The following is a 24,343-nucleotide window of genomic DNA, read 5'->3' on the forward strand; positions in this document are numbered from 1 at the left end:
AGTGCCAGTTTCATCCCCTCTGCCATTAGGCCTTGAGGAAGAAGTTATATGGCTGCTTGTATCTAATATACCGCTTGCTGAAAATAGCTAATCTACAAGCCCACAATGCACCATATTGCGGCATGCTGCGAGCTTATAGCTCACATGTAGATTTGTGGTTGTTTATAGTTTAGTTATGTAACCGAAATCCAATGGCTGTGTCTCATGCTTTAATATAACATTTTTTTTTATTTATATAGCACCTTTCAGACCTAAAAATAGTTCAACATGCTTTACATTCAGATTAAAACACAAGTCTAGACAGTCGAGACCAAGTTCATCGATCTGCTAGTAACTTAATCCATTAAGACCGAGAACGCATCTGTCATTTTAAGATTTCTTTGGATATTCAAAAATAGCAAATATACGAGCTCATAGCGCGGCACAGAGTGCCGTGATGAACTTGTATATCTGGTATTTTTGAAAATCTTTATATATTTCAAAGCGAACTTTTGTAACTCAAACCTTTGCTTCTGAGGGGTCCCTGGAACAACATATTTTGAGATGAGGGGTCCGCAGCCAAATGCATATCTATCTATCTGTTTGTGATGCTCCAGCTCGAGCATTTTTAAAATGTATAAAGGGGCACACCGGATATCACAGTTGTGAAAGATGCATAGTTAAGGGGGAGTACACAAACATAAGAGTTGTGTACGAGGGAGACCACGCTTTAAGGACTGATGTAGAATTTGCTGATAGAGATTATGTTGATCATCAAGTTGGGGATCCCCTTAACATATTATAGGGATAGGATGTGTCACAGGTTTTCCTCTGGACTACATGCATCTAGTATGTCTAGGAGTTGTGAAAAGACTGCTGTGCTTCTTTAAAAAAGGGCCGCTTGGATGTAGACTGTCACAAAAACAAGTAGGGGATATTTCAAGTAATCTTGTGTCTTTATCTGGCAAGCTGCCAAGTGAATTTGCTCGCCAACCAAGAACCCTACAGGATTTGGATCGGTAGAAAGCAACAGAGCCAGACAGTTCCTTCTGTACACTGGACCTGTAGTTTTTAAAAAGGTGTTGCACACCAACGTATATCAACACTTCCTCTGCTTGACAGTAGCTGTATCAATACTTCTGAGAAAAGCCGTGAGTCTTACATGAACTATGCGGGAGATATTTTACGCACTTTTGTCGACGAATGTAAGACACATCAGCCTTTTCTGTGTATAATGTCCATGGCTTGAAACATCTGCCGGAAGACTGTAGTCATTACAAATGTTCTCTCAACGACATATCTGCATTTCCTTTTGAGAATCATCTTCAAATTGTGAAGAAAATGGTGAGAAATGCCAAGAATCCCATCAGTCAAGTTGCAAAGAGACTTATTGAACAAGAGAAGGCAGGGAGCCACAGGAAGAAGAAAGAAAAGAGTTGGCATTTTGTTTCAGTAAATGAGAGAAATGGGTGTTTCCTCTTGAAAGATGGACACTTTGCATTTGTACAGGAAAAACGTGACGATGGAAAATTCTCATGCGATGTCACATCACAAGAGGACCTAGACAGCTTTTTTAATTTGCCTTGTGATTCCAAGCTTATCGATATAGTATTTGTCAAAAACTTGGAGAAAGTCCGGAAAAAGCGCAGGCTTGTTGAAATAGAAGAAATGGTTCGTAAAGTGGCTTGTCTACCCTATCAAAGAGGATTATGTGCTTATGCCTTTACTGCACAGCTTGGAGCGCAATATCTAACAAAAGTGAATTGCTATTTACTTTGACAACAAAGAGACTATTACTACTTTAAAGAACTTGTAAAATTAAATTTCTTCACCCTTCATCAACAACATGGGGTAGATGAGACTCGATGTGTGTATTTCGATGTGATTTTTTTCGGCCACAATCAAAGATTTAGGGGCACATTCATTTTTTTTTAAATTAAATTCACAGTGGCCAATTATTTTGTTACCCCTTTTTTTTCTCCCCAATTTACTACAGTGCCAAAATAGGCTCTGTATATGTATTTTAAAGTCATGTTTAATTTATTTCTTTTTTCTTCCCTACAGTATGGCTTGGGTTAGGGCAGTATGGAGGGAAAAGAACTGCGAGGAAGAGGGGACGGTGCCAGACACCTGGGTGGACTCGACCAATAACGTTTTTTTGTGGCCAAATCCAAATGTTGCCAATGCAACAAAGCACCTACAATCTTTGTAAAATATTTTTAACTCAAATATTATTTTCTGGTGGGTCCCTGGATTTTTTTAGATTGCATCGGAGTAACAGAGGACACTTATAATGCATTGAGACACTTTTAATTAACTAGGGATCATTTTCAGCATCGCTATCCCACTGAGCATTTTTCGGGCTATTAGACGTTTAAAAAACGTCTAAGGTCTAGGCTAAAACCGGGTTATAATTGGTCTAAAAGTGAAAGTTTTTTCAACGTCTATTCTTAGCCTAGACGTTGATTAGCTGTTTTTTAAGCGTCTATATATAGACCGTCTATATCATAGCCGTTGAAATGACGTCTATAATATAGACGGTCTAAATATAGACGCTTAAAAAACAGCTAATCAACGTCTAGGCTAAGAATAGACGTTGAAAAAACTTTCACTTTTAGACCAATTATAACCTAGTTTTAGACGGAGGTCTAATAGACGACTATGGCTCACTGGGATGTTGCCAAATTGACTGATTACTTGGCATGGCCGTTTCCCAGGTCAATGCGAAATTTACTGTCCTTTTCCATTGTAACAAACTAGAAGTTCTGCCCGCTACGTGGGCAGAATTCTAGTACCCCCCCCCCCTAACCCCGCCAAAGAAAATGTTGTTTGGCGGTACAAAATCATGGGATAAAAAAATAAAAAATAAAACCCAGAGGGTGGCCGCCCCCCCCCCCCCCCCCCTTGGGGGTCCCTGGAGACAGGCCATGACCTACAGACACGGCGAAGGAAAACTGTGAAGCCACCCACAGCCAGCATGCAAGATGTTGCACATGAACTCAGCAGCCGCACTGAGGCGCTCCAACACAAACACTCTGACATTAAGCTTCACACAACAAACATCAGCGGCAAACATTCACCACAATGACAAATAAATTACGTCCGCGGGAAAATAAGCGAGGGCTTGCTTATTTTGTCTTTCCCTCCCTCCCTCTCTTCCTCTCTCTGTCTCTCTGTCTCTGCGTCAGCGAAAATTATGTCGCGCTGTTTAGCTGACTATTCTCTCTCCCTGTGTGTGTGTGTGTGGTGGGGGTGTGGTGGGGGGGACAGCCATGACGCAACGGGACTTTTGAGATGGCTACTGGCAAAATAGGTTGACTTATTGGGATACATGCGTGTGACTGTTCGCCCCTGACGGTTCTCTGAATATTTATTTTTAAATAGGCTCTGTCATGATTAATTGACCACACATATGAAGTGAAACAACTAAATTCTATCCAAACGATATGTTATAAGTGAATTCCGTGCCTCAAAGCAGTAGTTTGAGTGCGTTTAATAAGCGAAAATAAGAAGTGAAGGCACTCGGACAACCAACAATGGCTGCCGTTCGTATTTTTTCAGGCTGCGAACTCGCCACCTGATTGGCCAACTTTTGCTGTCAATCACAGAACGATGAGCGACTTTGCCATGTCCAGGTTTTGTAAGCGTGAAGTGGGTGTAAATTGGTTAGAGAAAGTGCGTCGACGCATGCGCAGTGCGCAGCGTTGTGTTTTTTCATGAAGCTGGTTGCTTGTTGCTCGCGCACGATCTGGCAACAGCGGTGCATACGCATGCGCAGTGGCGAGTTTTTGACAAACACATGAACAAACAGCGACACAATCGGATTGTAGGTTAGATGTCAACTTGGCATAGACCTTTCCCATGTCAATGCAAAATTGACTGTCCTTTTCCATTGTAACAAATGTCAACTTGGCATAGACTTTTCCCAAGTCTATTCCAAAATGACTGTCCTATTCAACGTACCATATGTCATCTTGGCATGACCCTTTCCCATGTCAATGCCAATTTGACAATCCTTTTGAAATGTACAATGACATTGGATTGCATATAGTGATGCAAGTCCCTCAGTGTTTGACAAAAGGGACACCATTCTAAGCCAATGCACTTTTTTAAAGCAGTGTTATTGTGGTTTCAGGGGAAGGCCAAGAAGCCATCGAAAGCGTCCGAAAGAAAAAATCCAGAAAAAGCCCCCTGCCCCTTCCCCGAGTGTCGTAAGGTTTTGGCCGACATGAAGGGACACCTCAGAAAAAAACACCTACTGAAGAACCCTGAGGAAATTGTGATTTTCCTGAAGTTGGCCAGGGGGAGGATTCGCATTTCCCAGGTTCCTTGCCCCACGTGCCAAAAAAAACTGCCAAAGTCTAAAGGCACTTGGAGATGCATCTAAAGGGGGTGAAGGACAGAGAAGAGCGCGCCCGCACTCGCAGGCTCCTCTTACACCTCGCCACCTGGGAGGAGGTGAAAAGGTTAGTTGGAGCGCTGCGGGCCTCTGCCCCAGCAGTAGCAGTGGTCTCAGAATTTGATTTAATTGAAGGAACCCCGCCGGTTCCCCAGGAAGTTCCCGAGGAAGCCCCGGTTCCTGGTCCCTCTGGGGGACCTCCCATCTCCCCCAGAGGACCGAACCCCTCCCCTAACACTCCATGTATGTCTGCCGCATGCCTGCGCAGGCGGAAGAGAGCCAAGGCGACCCTTTTGGAGCTGGAAGAAACGATTGAAAAGCTGGAGCGTTGGAAGGCAAAATTTCGTGAATTTCGTGAACGCCGCCCACCTACAGATGGTTGGCGGCGGTTTCCGCTACTGAAGGTGAAGACGCGATCTGGTAGGTAGTTGCATCTATTATGTGCACTTTGTCTTAATTAACCTGCCATATGTCAGGCATTGACAACCTTTTTGCTTTGCCATGGTTTATTTATGATTGATAGATAACTTTGATGAGTGTGAGGACCAAAACCTCACAAGTGGTTCAGAAGCAGCTGCTCCAGAGAAACGCCAGACAAAGATGCAGTTTATGCAGACTACGCTTATGGTATTTTCTCTTTAACTTTGCAGTCAATCTTCACTGATTATATATAACGCTTACTTGACAATGGATTAATTGTCACTCAAATAACTGAATAATTATTTCATTATGTGTTTTTGGCATTGAACATTTTGGAACATAAAAGCAACATTTCTGTTGTGGCTTTTAGGCTTTGTGAACAAATGAATATTTGCGTCACGGCTACTGTCATTATCGACGACATACTCTAGGCAATAAAAATCCTCTTTTCAACAGAATACGTTTTTGCTAACATTTGTCTTTTAATTAGATTCTGAGTATGAAGACGAGGACCGTGAGGAAGGTAATGAAGGTTAGTTCCCCCCACCGCTGGATGTTAATGGCAAATGCCTAGTGACACGAGCAATATCGATGAGGAATATTGCAACTTTTAAGTTTCACATACAATACAGCTGAAGACAGTTAAAAGACCAGGTTGTAATCACTGTTTTCTTTAGGCCGCAACAGTCCGGAGCCAGACGAGAGTCCGGAGCCAGAGCTGCCGGCTCCAAAGAAGAAGTTAAAGAAGTCCGCTGTGCCCAGCTCTTCCAAAGGTAATCCAACGCCACAAGCAATTAAGCAACACACACGTACACTTCTGTTGTGTTGGTGGTGACGTTATCCCCTTTCTAATTGTGATGATCATTCGTTTCAATGCATTAGAATTTCAGAGGAAGGTGTTAATCACTGTTTTCTTTAGGCCACCTAAGCCTACAGCTGCCAGCTCCTCCAAAAAAGATTAACAAAGTTGGAGTCTCCTCCACATCCCAAGCCGCACCCCCAACGAACCTAGCAAGTAAGCGATGCACACTTACGTTGTGTTGGTGGTAAGGTTGTCCTCTTTCTAATTGTGGTGATCATTCGTTTCAATGCATTGGAATTACAGACTAAGGTGTTAATCACTGTTTTCTCTAGGCCACAGCCTTCCAGAGCCAGAGATGCCGGCCATGGAAGACTCGGACAAGGAGTGTCCTTAGCACACAGAGTATGCCAGCCAGTCCGGAAAAAACTGTCAGGCCAAAAGGTTTGTATGAAGTCAGATTGTTTTAATAAACATTTGGCCCATACACATATTGGTATTTGCTAGTCCATACATACATACGATGTAATAGATATTGTGTGTGTGGGAGGGGGGCTTAATAGTTAATCCTAAACAATGTTGTGCATCTTTCAAAAAAAAAAATCAACTTAAGATTGTTGGTTTGTTCAAGTCATCATTGTTTGCATTTATTTCAATTCGGAAGAACACTAGCTTCTTTTTTTTTTGGAAGAACACTAGCTGCCACTAGGTCACATTTGGAGGATATATTAAGCCTGCACTTAATGCAAAGGTGATTTATATTGAAGAAAAGTAGAGCAGTTCACCTTCTCATCGATGCCTGTCTCACTAAACAGAGAAAAGAAAAGCGACTGCCCTGCAGTCACATCGGCCCAGCAGCTCCAGAAACTCCCCTTTCCCAATGCAGCAAGCAAGTAAGCAAGCCACACACACACACACACGCAATTCCGTTGTGTTGTTGGTAAGGTCGTGCTCTAATTGTGATTATTTGTTTCAATGCGTTAGAATTTCAGAGGAAAGTCCTGGAGCTGCTGGTGGCCATCAGGGATGGGCTGCAGGACATGTCGCTGAAAGAGCAAGCCAGCAGCAAAGTGCCGCTTCCGAATAGGCTGACAACCCTGGAGGAGCTGAATGAGCTCGATGAATCCCTCAGCTCTGCATCCGACAGGGAGAAGCTGGTAGGTTTCACAACTGTAGTATAGCCAGCCGTATTGGCACGCTTCGCCTACTATCTTGGAACCTCTAAATTCAATGTATGTTTAGAACAGTGGAGAAATCCTCAACTTACCAACCTACAGCCTCTGCTTTGAAAACCAATCCTGATACCATCCCAATATGAAAGACTGCTCTACAGTCTTTGCCTTGGTTTTGCAATGCAGTTTGTTTTTAAATCTCAAATGTTTCCCCCCAGTTGTAGGCCCTACATTGAATTTAAATATCACAAAATGCATTGGTAGGTAGAGATCTGAGATACGATTGGCTAAATATAGCTGTTTATATTTGTTGATGACATGTATTAACCCTTTAAGACCTGAGAAGATTCTAGAAATGTCTTCTAAATCCTAAAAAAAAATGAAAAAAAAAACCTTTTTTTTTCCTCGATTTTTCAAAAATAGCAGATCTACAAGTTCATAGCGCGGCACTCGGTGCCGCGCTATGAACTTGTATATCTGCTATTTTTGAATAGCCTAAAGAAATCTAAAAGTGACACAGATGCGTTCCAGGTATTAATGGGTTAATGTGTAATATTTGATGCTCTGTTGATGAATTGAATACACAGAATCACAATGGAAATGAGTCCCCAGGTCGTTATTGTGTTATCCTTTTAGCATTAATATCTTTCTGTACCACAGTGCTGTTTACATTTCTGTCAAAGTATTCAATCAATGAAGTGATGCCAACATGGTACAGTTTTATCTAATGTAGAGTGTTTCAATCACTATCTTCCAACAGTCATGGTGTAATTCTGAACACTTTTTTTTTCCTCAACCCCCTTAATTTCAGATCAATGCATTGACGATGGTAGGAGGGACATCACTAAAGGATAACGTAAGGAAGGTCATGGAGAAGTAAGTTTATTTTATGGCTTTTAAGGAAGCATTAATATTATGGGAATTGGGTAGACTTGCCATTGCATAGGGAACACCAGGCCAAACTGTTGAAACAGTGGTGGTGGTTTTAACTTTTGTAATGGTGATATCATTTTTTTTCTGCAGTTTGAGTGCTAACTTCTACTGCTCCAGCCCATTTTTTAACTCTACTAGTCATAAGTTATTATATTTACATCAATAATTTAATTACATCACTTTTAAATTACCTTTTGTATCCACAGGTTGATGACAAATGAGGTGATGTAACATGAAGGGTGCCAAGCCCAAGCTGGCCTTTACCAAGCTCCGCCTCTGTGCTGTCATCACAGGTAAACGGCATATATCCAGTGTTTAGTATGGTTTTGTGAAAACAAGTAATCATGTCTTGACACAGTGGCCACTTGTGAACAACCTGGCCACTACCCACAATGCTTTCAAGTGTAAACATGCTGGATATGTTATATGTGGTCTTTTATGTTCTTTGACATCTTTAAAACTGATATCTCTGCTGGCTTTCATTTTGTTATGCCAAAGATGTAGCCTGCTGAACAGCGTCCAAAGTTGAAATCCCTGTGAGCATTATATTAATTAAATGTTTGGCCACTTAGAATGTCAGCAGTTTTACTGCTTACTGTAGCCCATCTTGTCATGTCTTACAGAGAGTGTCCAGAGGAGCAGCCAGGAGACAGAGTCAGCCATCCACGAACAGATGGCCCTCTGTCTCAAGTATGCACCTGACAGGGTCGGGGGAGGTGGACGAAGGAAGACGGAATAGGTGGGAGGATAGGAGCTGCCAGGCAATCGAGTGCCCGTGCAGAGCAGCCGATTGCCTAGCAGCCAGCTCAGGTGCACCTCAAGCATGTTTGCACAATTTCAAAGGGTTTCCAGGGTCCAAGTTTTTTCATTTCAACGGTCCAAGTTTTTCTATTTCAACATTTTTAATGGGTCCAAATGATTCCGTTTAGAATTTTGTACATATTTGTAATGGTTAAGTGATAATGGAGAGACGTGGTCACCAAAAGTTTTATTGTAAATTGTAATTTTTTTTTGTAAGTACACTTTAAAAAGGTTTTTCATTTTAAAGGTTTGCACATATTTGTACTTTGCAAGGGCAAGACCACTTTGGTAGAGGTTTGGGTTGTGTAGTTACCTTGTCATGATGTAACTCCAAAGGTGGACTAGAAATCAAAAATAATTGCTCCATCAATTAGAAATTGATAATTCAAAATATGCTCCTCATTGACTTACATTGTAAGCTGAAACAGATCTCAAAGTCACTCTTTTAGCACATAAACGAACGCAAACAAAGTTGAAATGTTGTACATATTTGTACATTTGTACTAAGTTTTATTGTATATGTAAACACAATATTGTATATGTTTATTTTGAAAAAATAATTTAAAAAATAGTTAATAGTTTAATAGTTTGTTAAATAAAGCAGTCTTGATAACCAAGATTGTTATTCTTTTCTCACGTCTTGTCTAATGTAGGAAGTTGAAGATATTGATATTGATTTACAACAAACATGCAACATCTGAACAATGTTGGATATTGATGTCAACCCAACGTTGGGTTTGAGAGAAATGCAATTCTTACTTACAACCACAATTTAAAGTCTGACCAACATTGGAGGATGACGTCTTGCCAACATTGGGTTATGACGTCAGTCCGAATTTCATTTAACCAAAATTGAACTTGCATACTGTTGGAGTAGAGAAAAAAAGATAACGTGTACACAACATCAGAGATTAACGTCAATCAGTTTATCATTTTCAACAATATTTATTGTTGGGCTCCAACATTGGATACAAGTTGTATTTTAGTTGAAAATGAAAATCTGATAGGCGTCTTAAAGGGGAATTTTGGACTAAAGTTTTCTTACCTTTTCTATGACGTTATGATATCTTAGGAGGAATGGTACAGTAGAAAATTTTCATAACTCCACCCCTGAGCCGCCACAGCTTAAAAGGTGCGCAGATAGGCCTTAGGTTAGATCACATATTTTAATAGCTTTTTTTTTTTTTTTTTTTTTTTTAGATCTGACGTTCATAGTGACAGAACACTATGCAACCAAAAAAAAAAAAAAAAAAAAAAAAACAGAATTCTCGCTAGAAGAGATTGAAATCTCGAGATTTCAATCTCGTCTAGCGAGACTTCTGTTTTTTTATTTTTTATTTTTTTTTTGGGACAATGTTCTGTCACTATGAACGTCAGATCTCACCAAAAAAATTAATAAAAAAAGCTATTAAAATATGTGATCTAACCTAAGGCCTATCCGCGCACCTTTTAAGCTGTGGCGGCTCAGGGGTGGAGTTATGAAAATTTTCTACTGTACCATTCCTCCTAAGATATCATAACGTCATAGAAAAGGTAAGAAAACTTTAGTCCAAAATTCTCCTTTAACCCAATGTTGGTTTGCTGTCAAACTCTGATGTTAATTTAGACATTGAATTAATGTTGTGATCTGACGTTGGATACAAGTTGTATTTTAGTTGAAAATGAAAGTTTGATTGACGTCAAAACCCAACGTTGGTTTGATGTCAAACTCTGATGTTATTTAGACATTGAATTAATGTTGTGATCTAATGTTGGATACAAGTTGTATTTAAGTTGAAAATGAAAGTTTGATTGACGTCAAAACCCAACGTTGGTTTGATGTCAAACTCTGATGTTATTTAGACATTAAATTAACGTTGTGATCTAACGTCGGATACAAGTTGTATTTAAGTTGAAAATTAAAGTTTGATTGACGTCATAACCCAACGTTGGTTTGACGTCAAATTCTGATGTTAGTTAGACATTGAATTAATGTTGGCCTCTAACGTTAGATGACTGTTGTGGGGTAGTTGAAAATGAAAGTTTGATTGACGTCATACATAACCCAACGTTGGTTTGACGTCAAATTCTGATGTTAGTTAGACATTGAATTAATGTTGGCCTCTAACGTTGGATGACTGTTATGGGGTAGTTGAAAATGAAAGTTTGATTGACGTCATAACCTCAGACCTGGAGATTTATGGATGTAGTGAAAGAGGACATGAAGCGCCGCTTATAGAATCCTATTTGATAATAGGTTTAGAGCAGCCTCTGTGCGATGTGATCACAAAATGCATTGATTTAGCCTATGGAATGTCGGTGCGTATTTTTTCTTTTTTTTAAACCGGTGCTGCACTGAACATACAGAGTGTCTCTCTCTCTCTCTCTCTCTCTCTCGCTCTCTCTCGCTCTCTCTCTCTCTCTCTCCTCAGTAAATTTCAGCATTACTAACAGTCACAAACCAAAATGGCTCTGACGCAATGTAATAAACTTACCAATTAGTGTTTACATCCTGACACTCCCTATTTTGCCTCAGATGGCAGAGCCCCCCACCATGAAACCTGAAGTGAAGCACATGTTCCTCCAGCTCGCCTATAACATCTGCGGGCTAAACAACGAGCAGAGGGGGCATGTCTGCAAGCTCTTGCAGACCCACGAGAACATGACCCCTGGCGTTGACGACTTCACAATAGACATGGAGATGCTCAAGCCCTCCACGCTGCAGGAGATACCGAAATATGTCTCCTCCATCCTCCCCAAGAAGGTTCCTGGTGAGTTAACCATTCAGCTTGACTCCTGTTCTCTGTTCCTGGTTCGTTTTGATTTTACAGTGGATTGACCGCTTATTTAGAATATAACGTCTCCATCCTTTAACTACCCACTGAACAATAGTCGCTCTCTCTCCTCCCCTTTTTCACAATCAGGACAACTAAGTAATGGGGATTTTAGTTTCTGAGTGTATTGTGATATCATATTCATTTCATTAGCAGTTGTATGAGAGCTCCACTCTTGAGACATGAGAGGGGATGATTCGGTATTAGGGTTCGATTCCCGCCAGGGACGCTGTGGGCACTAGGGGCGTATTCTCTCCTCCGCGTCATTATTGCCCATACCCTAGGTGGGGTTGGCGAAAGGGCCTCTCTGTGTGGTGTTTGCATGTTCTCCCGTGTCACCTAGGGTAAGTACCCTCACAAAAACATGCAGTAATCCTGGTCTCTATACTGCCTCCCCCTGGTCAGCCAGGGCACCTGATGAAGGGGAAAGGAATTGGTTGGAAAAACGTGTTCCTTCCACGCGCTACGTCTAACAAGGGATATATATCATATAGATAAGAAGCGGCTTGCGTGAGGCATGAGCTCGGCTCTAGGCTCACCCTAGGCTGGCAGAGGGAGTGTAGCGCCCATGATTACTTAGATAATTGGCACTGGGTGAAAAAATGTTTTACAAAAATCGTGGGATAAAAATGTATACAAAATAAAAAATAAAAAAAAGTATCTCCTCCCCTTTGTAATCGCCTCCGATCTGGCGGATATCAACTCCTCCCAAGCTCACCTGCTTGTGATCCCTTTGATAACAACTCCTCCCTTATCGCCTCCCACCAAGCTAATCAAGGGTTGTATATACATGAGCCATGACCACCGTCACCTGTCATTTCGTTTCTCGCATCCCTCCACCACTCCAGTCTCCCCACGGTTCTTTGTGTGCTCCACTAACCATTCCTCATCCTTTCCTTCAGGTTCCTGATGGGGGTCTTCAGGCGTAAATCAGCGCCACTCAGCTCTACGGACCCCAAAGCCAAATACTCAAAGTTCATTCCCCCCCGGAACCACCAACTACCACCTGCTCCTGGACCAACACTCCTTGACCGCACCGACCTTCGTCCCCTTGCCCTTTCACCTCATCTTCATCATTCACCCTTTGTCATCACATCACACTTCATCCCCCTTCACCTCATCTTCATCATACATGGATTAAAGTTCTCAGTCACCATGACTGATTTCAGTCATTTGGAGTCCATAGAAGCCAGCATGTTTTCTATGGAAGCATGTTGCGCAGCGAAAATAGCCGATCTACAAGCTCTCAATGCATTGAGAGCTTGTAGAATAGGCTATTTTCGATTATTATTTTGAAAGATTAGATCATTTGAAGTGGTCAAACTAGCAATATGTTCAGAAGCATATTCCATAAAACCCTAATATCTCAGATATTTCATAAAAGCAAAGGCTAAAGCCTTTTTTTTTTCAAGGCAGAAACAATATGACTTAAAACCTAATTTTACATATTGTGTTCATTGTTTAGGAAACGGCGCTACTGTGGGGGGCTCCTTTCACACTGTTTCACAAATGTTATAATAGGACTTGGCCATACAATTTTTTTTTCAGTCGTGAGATTTTATTTTGCTTCAATCCATGTCATCATATCACCCTTCTTCACATCACCTTTCGTCCCATCACCCCTTCACTTCATCTCGCCACCCTTCTCCCATTTCCCCTCCACCCCATCCTCACTAAATCACCCTCGATCCCCGTGCTCTTTCTCCACCCCATCTTGATCACCTCACCACTCGCTCCTTTCTCCTTCTTCACCTCACCCCTCATCACATCTTCCCAACCCTCCATCCCCTCATCCCACTCGCCTGCCATTCCTCTAACTTCACATCCCCTCGTTAATATCGCACATCACTTCATCCTCCACTTCATCCTCCCCTTCCTTTCGTCACCTCACTCCTTTCCTGAGGAGATTGAAGCGGCCGGGGCTAGGTACCCCTGTCCTTACTTCCTTCTATGGGTGTGCGGTGGAGAGCATCCTTACATCCTGCATCACCGCATGGCACAGAAACTGCTCTGCTGCTGACAGAAAAGCTCTGCAGCAGGTGGTGAAGTCTGCTCAAAAAATAATCGGAAGCAGCCTACCTGCCATCAGTGACATTTATATCAGCAGGTGTAGGAATAAGGCTACTAGCATCATGGAAGATGCCACCCACCCTGCTCACGGTCTGTTTGACCTCCTCCCCTCGGGAAGGAGGTTGCGCAGCATTAAGGCCAGCACCACCAGGCTGAAAAACAGCTTTTTCCCCGAAGCTGTGCGAATCATGAACTCTCGCTCTTAGTGATCTGTAAAAACTACCAATGAACTCTGCACTATGAATTGAACCGTGACACATTAACAGTTTTTTTTAAATGCTGTTGTTTTTATATAGTTGTTGTAGTTTTAGCCTTTGTTGTGTTTAGGTGTCTTATTTATCTTATTTATTTACTCTGCCATGACCAGGACCTGAGTAATACATTTCGTTCTGTATGGAATGACAATAAAGCTCCTTGACCTGCCCTCAGCCCAACGCCTCCTCCTCCATTGCTCCCTGCTTACCTAACTCTACTCCTCAACCTTCAACCCCTCCTCCCCTCATTCCTCCATTGCTCAATCAATCCATGCTGATTTCAGATCCAATAAATACAACCCAACTCGATTATGTTTGATGGTGTGGTCTTTACTAGTGAATTGCCTGTTTAACTTGCCTGTTTAACTACAGTTATTTGTGACAGGCAGCTGCTAATTGTTTACCACCACATCCTGTGTCCTTCCAAGATGACTAAACTTCGCATGCGCAATTTTTTTTCGCGGTTTTGGGCGGATTGGGTTAGTTTTTTTTCCCAGTTTTTGGTTCCTTTATTTTGGTTTTAGGGTTAGGATTAGGGTTAGGTTAGAGTTATGATATTTAATTCTTATTTTTGCCTGATTTTACCGATTTATTATCAAAAAAATATATATATTTATGGGGGGGCGGTAGGGGGTGCGGTACCTGGGGGGAGGGGGGGACGGCCGCACCCCCCCGCACCCCTACTTCCCACGGTACTGTTCATATGTGCAAGCGGTTTACATTTCCAACATTCAAAATAATTTATCGAGCATGTTGGTGCCATTTTACAAGTGAGAATACTGCATTTTCATTGACAAATTCTGGACAAAGAAACGTTTTTTAGAAAAGTACGTTTACTTCGGCACTTTGTACAATTTCATGCCAATTACTTTCGTACTTTTACTCAAGTTGCATTTTGAGTGCAAGACTTTTACTTGTGACAGTTTGTCTACATTATGGTATGTCTACATTCATTTAATGGTAATTTCTCCACCACTAGACAGCCTCTTAACTAACACTGAGCCAAACAGACTGAGAGAGACAAGTGAACTGGCCATACTGACTGCTCAGGCAGTCTTTATATTGTCTCAGCTCGTTGGCAGACCAGTCTCAGCTGGTCATCACAGGTGAGTCCACTCAAATCAATCGGAAACAGGAGTAGGAAAGTATTTTTTACTTTACTCGAGTATTTCCAATTTTCTGTACTTTTACTTCTACTCCACTACATCTCAGAGGCAAATATTATACTCTTGGTCCACTACAATTATTTGAAAACTTTAGTTACTAGTTACTTTGTAGATTTTGATTATTATTACAAAACATGCATTAACCACTTTAGCCCTATATACATTTCGGCCATTTGAAAATAGCCGATCTACAAGCTCACAATGCGTTGCGATGCAACACATAACAGAGTACCTACATTGCAGTATTGATACTGCAATGTAGCGACATTTGACACTGGTGCCAGCGTTTTTTACCTTGTTTTGGCGATCTTTGGAGAGCCGCGGATGAAAACAAAGAGTGTCTGGGGGTGGGGGAGGGTCTAGTGTATTCACTGGAGCAAAAACGTTTTTACCGTGATCGGCCATTTTATTGCTATATCCCGTTGAAAATGGCTGGTTTTCACCACAAAAAAAAAGAAGCTAGATGTGTTTTTCTACAGATCCTAATATAGGAGTGGACAGAAGTGACGTTTTTTGGGATGACGTCACATCCGTCCATTCCTTCTATCAGAGTCGAGTCAATTCCTGTTTTTTTTTAATTGGCGTAGAATAGATCTATGTCAATGGCGGTCAACGGTTGGATTTGAAATGACGTAGATCTACGTCCTTCGCAGCCAATCTGTTAAGAGTGCCATGTGTTATTGTTGGTTCAAAGTCTTTGTTTTTCAGTCAGTGAAGCCAACCTGTCATGTTGTCTGGGCCTTTGCTGTTTGATATCCTTGTGGGTTCTTACTGCAATTTGAGGCAGAACAATTAAACTAAGGTGTGTTTTGACTTTTTGCGTTTCATGTTCCTTAATACGGCATAACATTATTTTATTCTTTTACAATAAAGTAGTTCAGATCACATGAAGGTCAGGTACTTGTCTACTCTCCTACTGTTGCAGAACACCTCAGAGTTGCACATAGTGTAACTCGGAAATATATGCATGCGTAATGTGTGTGCACGGACCGACCCTACTCAAAAGGGTATAAGGTCAACCCAAGAGTCCATATCTTATGGTTGAGTCCATAAGCTATATGGTCATGGTTGACTCCATAAGCTCCATATATGGTCATGGTTGACTCCATAAGCTCCATAGTTTCCAGTGACCCTTATAGGTTTGCGGTATCAAAGAATAAAGTAAGTTGATGATAGGTAAATTAGCTAAGTTGAATGAACACCAGGTCACAGACAGCTCCTGTCCCGCCCGCACAATGTCTCTTCTGAGGCTCTGCGTTGCTACAACCAACCGTTGCGTAACCAAGGGATTCGTAGTGGAACCAGCTTTCAGAGGATGCTCACAGTCAGTCAGTGCATCTGTGAAGGACAAGGAACCACTGCGGAAAGAGAACGCACCACAGGGACGGTTTGACACACCCGGAGGGAAGGGCAAGGGTGTAACGTCACCGGGGCGGTTTAACACGCCCGAAGCGAAGGGCAAGGGCGTTCTCGAAAAATCTCCTCATGATGTCAAACCTGAAACCAAGGAGAAAGGGGGCCCCAGAGGGCCGGAGCCCACACGTTACGGGGACTGGGAGAGGAAGGGCCGCTGCATAGATTTTTAGTCTGTTTTTTGGCACGAGCAATCACGACGGAGCTATTTTTTAGGCTGCTGGGGAAATGAAATAAAAATAAAAACATCTAAGCGTGTATTTGATTGATTTATTTGTTTGTTCGTATTACACAATGGAATGCTATTATTAAAATCACAATGTTCCGTTTGACTAGATGTTTTGTTAGCCTACTCCCTGGCATGTGTTATTTACAAACATGTATTAACATATTCATGACTATCAAACATGTGGGATAGTTCTGATTTTTTTAAGAATCCGAACTAAGAAATACATACCATTAATATAGTGGATTTAAAGGTATTACTTAATTGTACAGCTTATAAGGATGATAGCAGAGCAGCTTTCAGTAAGGCTTATTTATTTATGCTTCAGGGTAAACATTTCACGTGGTACTCAACTAAAATCATGCATGTTTCCAGCATTACTACAATAACTTGGAAAAATGTACTTTAAAAAAAACCTTTATGAATGTATCCAGCTCTGAAGCCAAAGACACAGCTCCAATGAAGATGCAGAGCCATTTGCTGTCTTTACACATTGAGACAATTTGGCACCGGTATTCCTTTTTAATCGTTTCACGTGATATTTCAAGCCAACAGTTTGCTCTAGAGAGGACATAGTGAAGTTGCATCAACATACAGTAACACAACCTGGTCATCTGCTGATGAGCTCACTCCATCTTGTAGTCTTCAGGCGGTGTCCACAGCATGGGGAAAGCATCTATCTCCTCTTGTGCGTACTCATTCAGCTTCCTGGGCACCTTTCTGGGCTGAGGCAGCGTCTCAGTCAGGTTAGGCAGGATATGATCTGGAACGACGTCGTCGGCAAAGAGGTGCAGGCGTTGCATCATCGTGCGCCTGTGCAGGTTCCTGGGTAGCATCCCATAAACTGCCAACTTCACAATAGCTTTCGGGTCTTTGAGGTGAAGCTGGGTAGCTGTGACTTGTTTGAATCCACCCGGATACCCAGTGTGCGATGAGTAAACCTTCTGTTCCCACTTGTTCCCAGAGAAGGCGATGTGTCTGGTGTTAATTACCACCACGTGGTCCCCACAGTCACTCAGTGCATGGTAGATGGGTTTGTGTTTCCCTTGCAGTCTAACAGAACACATGGCAGCTATCTTCCCCGGTGGCTGCATGTTGGCGTCAATCAGGAACCACGAACGGGCGAAGGTCGCCCACTGCTGGGCGGATCTGGAGAAACTGGACATTCTTTCTCTGGCTACAGTATATTCTCCTTGGTTTCAGGGTTGACACCAGTTGTTAATTCTTAGCTAATCTACCCCAACAATGTCTGCCACACAGACAGTTATACAACTTAGCATGTCACAGGCTAGCCAACCTATAAAGGTCCCTGAAAAATAGCGTTGGGAGTTTAGTTTGGTTTGCTGGTTGAGTCAAGACTCGCTGCTTAACATAAGTGATGTCTTGCCGATGAGAACTAGAGACGGTCCCGAAAACTCTGATAAATCACAAGCAGAGTCAACCAGAAAGGGCTGAAGCGATGTTTCAGTTCTGTATTTCTTCAATGTTGAAACAGTGTCGGTCGCTGTGCTACTTTGAGCTTTCTGATCACGTCAGTCATCTCACTATGACATCATGACTGATGTGATGATGTCACTGACTCAGCGGCTACTCCAAGTCTGTCAAAATATCATAAACAAATGTTGTTGGCCTGGTCTTTGATATATAAACACAATTCCCCCCCCCATAAATGATACATTTATAGGTGCATTTTGTTTAAAAATAGATCTTTATTTTATCATAACTGGTTTAACAGTAATATTATCCGTGTGAATCAGTTACTTGATGGTAATGGCGCACTGTTAAGTTATTCTGAGTTTCTTAGAACTTTTGGCATTCCTATTACCCCAAAGGAGTATGCAACGGTGATGGATGCTATTCCCTCTGGAATTTTGATGCTCCTTAATAGCTAGGGAATTTTAGCAAAATATTTGGACCATCTGTGAAAAAATTTACTACCAATAGCTTTCTTCACCAATGTGTTCTTATAGGTGTCTAGAATCACCTCTCAATTTATTTAAACCCAACTCCTCGTGGAAAATCCTGGAGAGCCAATCAAAGTTAAGGAGCCCAGAGGGCTTGGGTGAAAAATAGGAAAAGAAATAAAAGTCTTGTGAGGTGTCTAACTAGGGGTTTTCAGGGGTGCTGAATCCATTCCAACCATTATTTTTGAGTAAAAATGTCTCCCTGGCCATCTAATATTGGTATATTGGTTATTGTTAGTGTATAATCAGTGTATAATCAATGGTAGGGGATTGGGGTGTTGTTGAATTGATTCTATTCTGAAAAATAAAATAAGAAAATATTGCTAAACACTTGATAAGAGTGTACACCTACTGTGCACATGCTCAGTGGGATACACTGTCTGCATGTGGGGAAGGAGCGGGAGTGTTGCATCCTGGCAAATATTTCTGGACGATTTTAAGGTACGGTAGTTTATCTACTTTTTGGCATTTATTTTCCTCTGCTGGCAAAACTTTTGATTACTGTGAATTTAGATGTCAATTTTCTCTAGCCTATTGCTTACATTGAACAACCATTAGTTAAACAATCATGACACTTGTCTTTTAGTAGACAACATGGAAGAGGATTCTGTAGCTTGTGGCTTAAGGTGCTTCAGCTGTGGTGGTCCTGAGACTGACATTCAAAAGCTCTCAAAAGTCACCCAAAAAGGCTATGTACAGATTTTGTCTTATTCTGAGAGTGTGGATGATGCAGCATTAATCAGAAGACTACATGAGGACTGGAAAAACTGAGATGACCCCAAACTAAGATACCATTTGGAATGCAAAACCGAGCTATACAGTCGTGCAAGAGGTATATCCACTGGATATCGTACGTTTTTTTTTCATTGTGATGAAAGTTGCCACTTGCAGATTTCAATCCTATTCTATGTTGTGAGTGACATCATAATTTAATAAAAACTTTAAACATAATCTATTCTTTAGAGCAAGATGAGCAAGACCAACGGTCTGGCAGGAAGAAAAGACGCAGGGCATTGTCTGGGTCAAGTAGTTCAAGTGCTAGCTGGCACACTTGATCTACCATAATACTTGCATCCTTTGCAATGAAGGTATCAATGTTGGCACGTATGTAAGATTCAAATGAATTTTGATAATTGCTTTTCTTGCTCCTCATTGTAGGCTTCCACTCAAAGTAAAATAATTTAATCATGCACATACTGTATGTGGCTACCTTTTATCCAGACAGATCTCGGCAGTTGTATCGTGCACCTGATAATGTCTACCAGGACCAACTGAAAAGGAGTTTGATGCAGAGAGCAAAGCGACGAGGTGATGACTGGGGACTTGAAGTCGCTGGTCGCCTGGTGGCAGAAGAGGCAGTATATCATATTCGATGCAGAAGAGACTTTGAGAACCCTGTTACAAAGTCTGAGGTAACATTATATGGATATACAATACAGCTGTACAATACAACTCACATTTCTTATCCTGAGGGAAGAAATATAATTTTGAAACTTTTGACTTCAAAATAATTTATTCTGCAAGATTGATATGGGTCCAGGAATGAGGGGGACTAATAAAGGATAAGAAATGTGAGTTGTATTGTACAGCTGTATTGTGTATCCATATAATGTTACCTTAGACTTTGTAACAGGGTTCTCAAAGTCTCTTCTTCATCGAATATGATATACTGCCTCTTCTGCCAACAAATCTATAATACCAGACAGGCGACCAGTGACTTCACGTCCCCAGTCATCACCTCGTCGCTTTGCTCTCTGCATCAAACTCCTTTTCAGTTGGTCCTGGTAGACATTATCAGGTGCACGATACTGCCGAGCTCTGTCTGGATAAAAGGTGCATGATTAAATTATTTTACTTTGAGTGGAAGCCTACAATGAGGAGCAAGAAAAACAATTATCAAAATTCATTTGAATCTTACATACAAAAGACTTACCATGGTTTCTTTTCAATGTGCCAACATTGATACCTTCATTGCAAAGGATGCAAGTATTATGGTAGATCAAGTGTGCCAGCTAGCACTTGAACTACTTGACCCAGACAATGCCCTGCGTCTTTTCTTCCTGCCTGGCCGTTGGTCTTGCTCATCTTGCTCTAAAGAATAGATTATGTTTAAAGTTTTTATTAAATTATGATGTCACTCACAACATAGAATAGGATTGAAATCTGCAAGTGGCAACTTTCATCATAATGAAAAAAAAAACGTACAATATCCAGTGGATATACCTCTTGCACGACTGTATAGCTCGGTTTTGCATTCCAAATGGTATCTTAGTTTGGGGTCATCTCAGTTTTTCCAGTCCTCATGTAGTCTTCTGATTAATGCTGCATCATCCACACTCTCAGAATAAGACAAAATCTGTACATAGCCTTTTTGGGTGACTTTTGAGAGCTTTTGAATCTCAGTCTCAGGACCACCGCAGCTGAAGCACCTTAAGCCACAAGCTACAGAATCCTCTTCCATGTTGTCTACTAAAAGACAAGTGTCATGATTGTTTAACTAATGGTTGTTCAATGTAAGCAATAGGCTAGAGAAATTTGACATCTAAATTCACACATTGGTGAAGAAAGCTATTGGTAGTACATTTTTTCACAGATGGTCCAAATATTTTGCTAAAATTCCCTAGCTATAAAGGGACAGTAAGATCAGATGACGCACCATTACTTGACCCTGTGAAAACTCCAGTGTGTAGTGTCTGCCTGTCACCTGAGTTAAAAAATACAAACCGTAGCATACAGGCTTTATTCCAGAAAAATATTATTAGTACATCTTATGTAGTATCCTATTGGTCCAGATTTGTTGATAGCTTGAACTGGAAAGTTATTTGGAATCTTCCATATAAATATCTTCTTACCAATAAAGTGAGGGAGGTTTCGTTTAAAATCCATAGGTATTATCCTGCAAGTCATTATCTTCTTAAGTTTAAGAAAGACATCTGTGTGAACTGTTCATTGTGTGAAATGTACCCGGAGACAATGCTGCACTTATTCTGGAATTGTACCCACACTAACAAGTTTTGGAAGGTTGTATCTCTGTATATTGTTGATAATGTTGACTCTGACTTTAGTCTTTACTGGCAAATGTACTGTTTGGCTTTGATAATAATAGTAATAATAAGAAAAATGAGGTATTCATAATTAATTTGACCATTATTCTAGCTACATTTCATATAAATAAATCCAAATTTCGTCATTCCAAACCCTCATTCATTGTATTTGAGATTGAAGCCAGGCAGTACATAAAAAAAAATAAAGAAGCTACAAGAACTGTCTTTTTGTGTTCACTCTTTAATGTTTTCTGTTAGTAAATCCCCCTGGCTCTGATGATGTTATATAGATGCATTGATAACTTCTTTGTTTGTGTATGTTGTTTGTGTTTGTGTTTGTTTTGTATTGTATTTCATGAGACTATAAATAAAGATTTGTGAAAAGAAAATGAAAAAATATATATATATTATGGCGTGCGTTGTGTGACCTAACCGTGTCAGCATGACATCAGACCCAAACAAATCAGCTGGCTCCATACAGTTGCACTTGAAATTATTCAAACCCGACTGCAAATATCTTCACCTTGCTAAACTAATGGCCGAAGTCATTTTTTGAGGAAAATTATATTCAGTCAGCTCCTCATGACACTGGCCACCTCTGGTAAAATCCCCTATATCCTAATTGAAAAGGATCATGCTATTCCCGCCCCTTTTAGTGTAATGGCCTATCTCCCTAGTGTGACTTAAAATATGCATTTTTTTTTGGCCTAAGTCACTTGTTTTTGTGATTTAGGCCAAAATAATTGCCAAATGATTTTGACTTAGGCCAAAATCATTTGGCCTAAGTCAGGTTTAATCCTATTTAAACCTATTTAAATCTCTTATGTTACATAACTGACAGACAGTGTTATTTTTAAATTAATAGTCATAATTTGTTATAAACGTTTTGGGTGAAATGATTAAGAAATATCCTATAGTTTTGTTTTGGATCCGTTTTTTATTTTTCCTGAAAAACTTAAACAAATGACTTAGTTTAGCAAAGTGACGAGTATGGCTTACTAGAGTGCACCGCCAATATGCCCATATATGGAGATCTCTGTATCTGCCATTCCTGTCTCTTTGATGCCCATATATGGAGATCCATGCCATCAGTAATATGCCCATCTATGGCCATATGACAGAGTTATGTCTGAGTCATACTGACAGACCCATGGCCGGCCTCTATATGGTTATGTCTAAGTCATAGGTTATGTCTAAGTCATAAGTCTATATATGGTTATGTCTAAGTCATAGGTCTATATATGGTTATGTCTAAGTCATAGGTCTATATGGTTATGTCTAAGTCATAGGTCTATAATATGGTTATGTCTAAGTCATAGGTCTATAATATGGTTATGTCTAAGTCATAGGTCTATATGGTTATGTCTAAGTCATAGGTCTATATGGTTATGTCTTAGTCATAGGTCCGCTGGCCCATGATTATACAGGATTTACAAAATGTACAAACTGTCAACCGTATGAAATAAACAAATTAAACAAAACAAATTGTATGACTGGTTTCTCCAAATTCAACACAAAATGCCACTTAATCACTACTGAAGGCTCAGAATTATTCAAACTCTTATCTTAGAAAGTCAGATTTTGACTTGAGTTAACGCACTTGCTTTTTTTTAGATATTCAAGTATTCAAAAGTACAAATTACAAAGTACATTTGTAATATCAATGTATTGGTGTAGGCCTATTGAAATTGTGCAATTTTCCCAAAATAAATCAAAGATTTCTCATAAATATTCAAAAACTAAAAATCAATACTAGTGAAGAAAATCAGCTCACAATGCGTCCCAGGAGACGTTGTCAATACTCTGTTCTGTTCAGTTCAGTTTATTTTCAGCACTTTTGGACAACAAAATACATGTCTGTGTTACAGTATGTACATCAGTGCATTTAGAACAAGGCACAATCTCAAAAAAGTCCAAGGCACAAGTTGTGAAGTCCATGATTTGACATAATACGTTGTCCAAGATGCCGACAAAGGGGACGCAGGGGAGAAGCATTATGCTTATCGAGCTCGACCCCTGGCTCAGTTTGCATAAATAAATTAGATCGTCACAGTGTTTACTGCACACTTCAAGAATACATAATTAACATGGTGTTTTTGCACACATGCATACACCATACCCTCCCACACGCTAAATTTCAATGTTGTCAATCTTAAGTATGAGTTATGTGGTAATTGCATGATTATGAAAGACCTTGAACTTAGTTTTTGTTAGGTTTAGAGATAGTTCATTGTTGCCGAAGAACTGTTTATATTTACTTAATTCTGTTGTCATGGCTTGCAAAAGCCTCTGGATATCCTCCCCGGTACAAACGATGTTTGGGTCATCTGCAAAATATACACATTGTGTCGTATTTGATACTGTACACAGATCATTAATATAAACAATATATACTCTTATGTGTGTTTCTTACATCTAAGTGGACATGTGAATATAGAGCTTTTTAACTCTTACTTTAACAAAATAGCATCACTTACAGTACCTTTAACAAGCAAACAACAGACAGACCAGTTTGATTGTTTTGGTTAATCCACCTTTTTATTAGTCAATTAGCATGCAGTCCCAACTATGTCAGTTGTATATCCCCACAGTAGCTGTCGTAAGCAGTGGTGTGTAAAGTAACTAAACTAAGTACATTTACTCACTATCACCAGACGGGGCTGTACAGCTAGAGGGTTTCTCCATGTTTCGTGCCGACAGAGACTTCGAGGCGGTAGGGAAGTCGCGTGGAGGTGGATTAATGTTCTTTGTAAACAATTGCTGGTGTTCCGATGTGACAGTGTTGCAACAATACTGTTCTATTAACATTGAGTCTCTTTTCATACTCTGTCGCCCATTCTATTCCCCCCGTGAGTTTAATGCGTTCATCCTCGTGTGTGTTTACATTCCT

At 40.6% G+C, this 24,343-nt stretch overlaps 2 protein-coding genes across 2 annotated transcripts; one reads left to right on the top strand and one right to left on the bottom strand.

The window, feature by feature from the left end:
• Positions 1-16,041: 16,041 nt before the first annotated feature.
• On the top strand, positions 16,042-16,392 carry LOC308086775 (succinate dehydrogenase assembly factor 4, mitochondrial-like; the record flags this gene model as incomplete). The annotated part of the gene is made up of 1 exon (XM_080430425.1): positions 16,042-16,392. The coding sequence occupies one exon, from the start codon at positions 16,042-16,044 to the stop codon at positions 16,390-16,392; it is 351 nt and encodes a 116-aa protein (XP_080286551.1).
• Positions 16,393-17,071: 679 nt separating this feature from the next.
• On the bottom strand, positions 17,072-17,611 carry LOC308086477 (large ribosomal subunit protein uL13m-like; the record flags this gene model as incomplete). The annotated part of the gene is made up of 1 exon (XM_080430012.1): positions 17,072-17,611. One exon carries the CDS (start codon positions 17,609-17,611, stop codon positions 17,072-17,074), a length of 540 nt encoding a protein of 179 aa, XP_080286138.1.
• Between the last annotated feature and the right edge of the window lie 6,732 nt (positions 17,612-24,343).

This window comes from Gymnoscopelus braueri (genome assembly GCF_963280865.1).
Source record: "Gymnoscopelus braueri genome assembly, chromosome: 6".
Lineage (NCBI taxonomy): Eukaryota > Metazoa > Chordata > Actinopteri > Myctophiformes > Myctophidae > Gymnoscopelus > Gymnoscopelus braueri.